This window comes from Syzygium oleosum, unplaced genomic scaffold (genome assembly GCF_021117445.2).
Source record: "Syzygium oleosum isolate NSW1041296 unplaced genomic scaffold, Sole_v2.1 Sole_v2.30, whole genome shotgun sequence".
Taxonomy (NCBI): domain Eukaryota; kingdom Viridiplantae; phylum Streptophyta; class Magnoliopsida; order Myrtales; family Myrtaceae; genus Syzygium; species Syzygium oleosum.
The window spans coordinates 1,121,732-1,127,731 of NW_026607514.1; the positions used below are offsets into that span (position 1 = coordinate 1,121,732).

Below are 6,000 nucleotides of genomic sequence, written 5' to 3' on the forward strand. Positions count from 1 at the left end.
CGTTTTCAACGATCCGTCACCATCACACGATATCCCGACACCCGTACGTCCTCGGGAAACCAAAAAGTCAAAGACTTTCCGAACTTTTCAACTCGAAACCCAAAACCCATCATAAAAGGCCAAAAACCATTTATCTCGGGCGAAAAGACGAACGCGAAGTCGAGAAATTAGAATCTACTTGCCTCGAGGATGATCTTGTCGAAGAATCGTAGAAAGTCGAGCCGATTTTCCTCTTGCGTGGCCACGATCCGTCCAAAATGAAGAAGAAAGAAGAAGAAGAAGAAGAGAAGAAGAGAAGATGGAGAGAATGAAGAGAGAAAAGAAAGAAGCTTGCTAAAAAGGAATTTCGGACAGAATATTCCTTGAATACTCTGATTATCTTTTTTTTTCGAATTTTTTTTTTCTACGCCAATATGGAATGACACCAAAAATCATGATGTCACAAATCTCCCCACCTTTGGAAATTTCGTCCTCGAAATTTGAAACATTAACTGATGATTCAAATAGATATGGATATTAACGCCTCATAATTTCTTCACTCTCCCATGTTGCCTCTTCTGTATCATGATGCTGCCACAACACTTTCACTGACCGAATGACTTTATTTCTCAAAACTTGCTCCTTTTGATCCACTATACGCACTGGCCTTTCCACGTACTTAACTTTCTCGCCCACTTCAATCGTCTCATAATCTAGAATATGAGTTGGGTCAGGTTGATACTTCCGTAGCATCGACACATGAAACACGTCATGGACGTTAGACAATTTTGGCGGTAAAGCCAACCGATAAGCCAATTCTCCTATTTTCTCCAAAATTTCAAAAGGTCCAATGAATCTAGGGCTCAATTTTCCTTTCTTTCCGAATCTTGACATACCTTTCATCGGCGATACTTTCAAAAATACGTGATCTCCCACATTAAACTCTAAGGGTCTTCTATGCCGATCTGCATAGCTTTTCTATCGACTTTGAGCAGTCTTAAGCCTATCTCGGATTATTTTCACCGCGTCGATTGTGATCTGTACTAACTCCGGTCCTGTTAAACTTCGTTCGCCAACCTCGTTCCAACAAACAGGTGTTTTGCTAGTCCTTCCATATAGCGCTTCGTATGGCGCCATGCCAATAGTTTGCTGGTAACTATTATTATAAGCAAACTCTACCAGATGCAGTTTCTCTTCCCAACTACCTTTAAAATCAAGAATGCACGCTCGCAGCATATCTTCTAATATTTGAATTACCCTTTCCGACTGTCCGTCCGTCTGAGGATGATAAGCAGTGCTAAATTGAAGCTTTGTTCCCAAAGCAATCTGAAGACTTTTCCAAAAATTCAAAGTAAACCTTGAGTCTCTGTCGGACGTGATAGTCACAGGCACCCCATGGAGTCGCACGACCTCCTTGATATATAACTCTGCATACTTCTCCATTTGATAATCCGTTCATACCAATAAGAAATGAGCAGACTTAGTTAAACGATCAACTATCACCCAAATAGCATCGTGATTCCTTGGCGTCCTTAGCAGCCCTTGCACAAAGTCCATCGTGATGTGTTCCCACTTCCACTCAGGAATTTTTAGCGGTTTTAACATACCCACCAGTTTACGATGCTCCGCCTTTACTTGTTAGCATGTCAAACAGCTTGATACATGCTTTGCTATATCACCCTTCATTCCGTTCCACCAGAAATACTGCCGCAGGTTTCGATACATTTTCGTATTCCCCGGATGAATACTGTAGCCACTCCGATGTGCTTCGGATAGAATTTCTTTTCTTAATTCTTCATTCTTTGGCACGCAAAGGCGTCCCCGAAAACTTATGATGCCATCTTCTGATACTTGGAAATCCGATTTCTTTCCCCTTAACACTTGCTCTCGAACCTTCATAATTTCAAGGTCCGATGATTGTAGTTCCTTGATTCTTTTTATTATCTCAGGCTCAATTCAAAGTGTAGCCATGAGATTTGCTAACTGGTCCACTTCAAGTCTGTACTCGGAGTTGGATATTTCCTCGAGTAAATTCCATTCTCTTACCATCATGCTTGCTACCATCGTAGACTTCCTACTTAGAGTATCTGCCACCTTATTCGCTTTCCCCGGATGAGAGAGAATCTCATAGTCATAATCTTTTAGTAATTCCATCCACCGTCTCTATCTCATATTCAACTCCTTTTGTGAGAACAAATATTTTAAACTTTTATGATCAGTATAAATCTCAAACTTTTCTCCGTACAGATAATGTCTCCATATCTTCAAAGCAAAAATGATCGCCGCAAGTTCGAGATCATGTGTCGGATAATTTAACTCATACGGCTTTAATTGTCTTGAAGCGTAAGCGATCACCTTCCCGTGTTGCATTAGAACACATCCAAATCCCTTATGAGAAGCATCGCTATATATCACGAATCCCTCCGATCCTGAGGGTATTGTCAAAATAGGTGCCGTTGTTAACTTCTGTTTTAATTCTTGAAAACTAAACTCACACTCCTCGTTCCATTTGAATTTGGCGTTCTTTCGAGTGAGTTGAGTTAAAGGACCAGCTAGACGAGAAAATCCTTCCACGAATCTTCGATAATACCCTGCTAGTCCTAAGAAACTTCGTATCTCCGTCACTGTCGTTGGTCTCGACCAATTAATCACGGCTTCGACCTTAGCCGGGTCTACAGAAATTCCATCAACTGTTACAACATGTCCCAGAAATTCTACACGATCCAGCCAAAAGTCACATTTGCTAAACTTTGCATATAACTTATGCTCTCTGAGTGTCTGAAGCACACTTCTCAGATGCTTTTCATGCTCTTCCGGTCCTTTTGAATATATCAAGATATCGTCAATGAAAACTATTACAAACCGATCTAAGAACGGCTTAAACACCCTATTCATTAAGTCCATAAATACAACATGTGCGTTAGTCAAACCAAATGGCATGACTAGGAACTTGTAATGGCCATATCGAGTCCTAAAAGCCATCTTAGGAATATCCTCCTTCTTGATTCGCAACTGATGATATCTCGACCTTAGATCAATCTTTGAGAACACAGAGGCTCCTTGCAATTGATCGAATAAGTCGTCAATTCTAGGCAACGGGTACTTGTTCTTGATTGTCACTTGATTCAATTACCTATAGTCGATACAGAGACGCAAAGATCCATCCTTCTTTTTCACAAATAATACATGAGCACCCCAAGGTGACGAACTTGGTCGTATAAATCCTTTATCAAGCAATTCTTGTAATTGCACCTTTAACTCTTTTAACTCCGCCGGGGCCATATGATAAGGAGCCTTTGAGATTGGTTCCGTTCCAGGTGCGAGTTCATTCACAAACTCTATTTCTCGCTTTGGTGGCAATCCTGGTGACTCTTCCGGAAAAACATCAGAAAAATCTCGAATCACTAAAACTTCCTCGAGTTTCACTTCTTTCTTGGATTGATCCTTTACTACAGCTAGATGTCCTTGGGCACCCTTTTCAAGAAGCTGATAAGCCTCCAAAGCAGAAACGAAAGCTACTGGAAGGTTGGTTCCACTTCCATTAAAGCTTGGTTGGTTAGAAGGGTTAAACTTAATCACCTTCTTGTAACAATCCACATTGGCTTGCTACTTACATAGCCAATCCATTCCTATGATGACATCAAAATCATACATTGCCAAAACTACTAGATCTATCGTCTGACTCTGCTCTCCTATGGAATCTTACAGTTAAAACAAGCTAGAGTAGACAAAACTTCATCCTTCAAAGGTGTGGCAATGCTAAAGGGTACCTCAAGCAATTCAGGCTTTAATCCATAAAGTCGAACAAACCGTGCAAACATGAAAGAATGTGTTGCACCAGTATCAAACAAGCCATAAGCCTTTTTATCACATATGGAGAGCGTACCTGATATTACGGTCTTGGAAGCCTCTGCTTCTTCTTGCGTGACAGTGTAAACCTTCCCTTGAGCTGGCGGTCTTTGCATATTCCCTTGTCATGGTGTTTCACCCGAAGCCAGCTGTTGCAGTTGTCGTATCGGTATGTAACGAGTCCGTTGTCCTACTCGAGGACAATCCCTACGAATATGACCCTTCTGGCCACACTCATAACATATCTTTGACGCCATGCATGGTAAATTCCCATGTGCTTTTCCACACTGTCGACACAATTCATTCAAAGGTTGTTCACGATACAATGACTGATTATTTCCAACTCCGAAATTCACAAAGTTTCGTCTTTTATTCGGAGTAAACGGATGTCTCCCAAATTGAAACGGTCTTTTGTCTCGTCTATCATTAGTGCCTTGCAGATTCGACCTTGATTGTTGTCCCATTTCTGCTCTCTCCTTCAGTAATTCCTGCTCCACCAATTGAGCTCGCTCATACAGTTCATCATAATTCTTTAGATTAAAAGGCACCAATTGTTTCCTAATATCTTTCCTCATACCATTCAGGAACTTTCTAGCTTTATCTTCTCGATTTTCAACCAACCGAGGAGCATACCTTGACAGTTCTAAAAATTTAGCCTCATACTGATCCACTGTTAAATTGCCCTAGATCAGCTGCATGAACTCCATCATCTTCTTTTCTTTGGCACTTTCAGAGAAATATTTTCCAGTAAAGGCATCTACAAAACCTCTCCAAGTAACTTCCCCACCTACCGGAAATACCGTACCTTTTGACGCCTCCCACCAATGTTGAGCATTTCCTTCCAATTGATATTCTACCAGTGTAACCTTATCAGCATCATTACAGCGCAAAAGATTGTAAATCTTCTCCATTCTAACTATCCACCTATCCGCCTCACTTGGATCTCCATTACCAGCGAAGTGAGTCGGCTTCAACTTCAGAAATTGCTCAACTAGTCCTTATATACGGCGGTCATCACCACCTTCTACCGCTGCCTGTTGTTGAGCCTGCCTTTCAAACAGAGCTCCCACATTCACCAATGCTTGTAGAATTCCATCCACCCGTGGATCCATAGATGGTGGTGCATTTGCTCCCCCGAAAGTTCCTGTTCCATTTGAATTTCCAGCTCCGCCTGAAGTTCCTGCCACTCCTGAAGTCCCTGCTTCGCCTGTTAGTTCTATTTCATTCACACGTCGTGTCCTGTCAAAAGTTCTTGTTCCTATTGCTCTTCTCATCCTGAACTACTCAGCACAACGATCATCCATCACTATAGATGACCAATGTTATTAACCAACTCATAAGTAACAAATGTTACTAAAGCCCGTTAGTAACACTACCACATCACACAAGTAAGGGGCACGTCACTTATTCTCCTAGCTCACAACAACAAGCACACACATATATAGCACTTTAAATCGCGCACGCTTATCCTAACTACTCCACTGGCGTACCTTATCACTCCAGGGTAAACCTATGCTTTGATACCAATCAAAGCGGGGCTGTGACGTCCCAGGCCGTCACCACTAACGACAAAGGGTCAAATAATCCATATACGCATGCGGAAGCTATTAATATTTACGAAACAAGAATGTAAAGTATCTTTTACTGAGAAACATACACAAACGCACGCTGGTAAATACCTTTATATATATGTATACAAAGTTAGAGTCAGGGTACAGGCGAACTAACTGTACAGATATATAAATCAAAAGATAAGTCGCCCCAGGGAGGTTAGGTACGCTACTCCACCTACACAACCACTCCAAAATGCTCCCCTGCTCCAACAACTATACGATCCTATCCAAAAAGGTCCGTCATTCGGGTCGTGCTACCTCAAAAAGTCGTCCATCTGGTCGCCCAACTACTCCTCCATATCAGGATCGCTGTCCAACCCTGAGTCTGAGTCAGTATCCAGAAATGGAAGCGGTCCCCAAAGCTGTCCCTGGCAGCGAATATACAACGCAACGAAACAGTACGAATCTAACCTTGGCGCAAAGCCTACGTCAACCCACAACGTGGACACAAACTTCACAAAAATAACATTCGGAAACTCAGGAAAAGTCACGTCCTCCCAATGGTACGTAAAATCAACAGGGGCTCCATAACGAGCGCTATAGGTAGCGGGAGGAACGA

At 42.0% G+C, this 6,000-nt stretch overlaps 1 protein-coding gene across 1 annotated transcript; it reads right to left on the minus strand.

Moving 5' to 3' along the window:
• Positions 1-2,467: 2,467 nt before the first annotated feature.
• Positions 2,468-5,484, minus strand: LOC130135302 (uncharacterized). Its single transcript, XM_056304090.1, has 2 exons — positions 4,070-5,484; positions 2,468-3,494 (listed from the first exon to the last, which is right to left on the minus strand). Exons 1-2 carry the CDS (start codon positions 4,401-4,403, stop codon positions 3,109-3,111), a joined length of 720 nt encoding a protein of 239 aa, XP_056160065.1. The 5' UTR covers positions 4,404-5,484; the 3' UTR covers positions 2,468-3,108.
• Between the last annotated feature and the right edge of the window lie 516 nt (positions 5,485-6,000).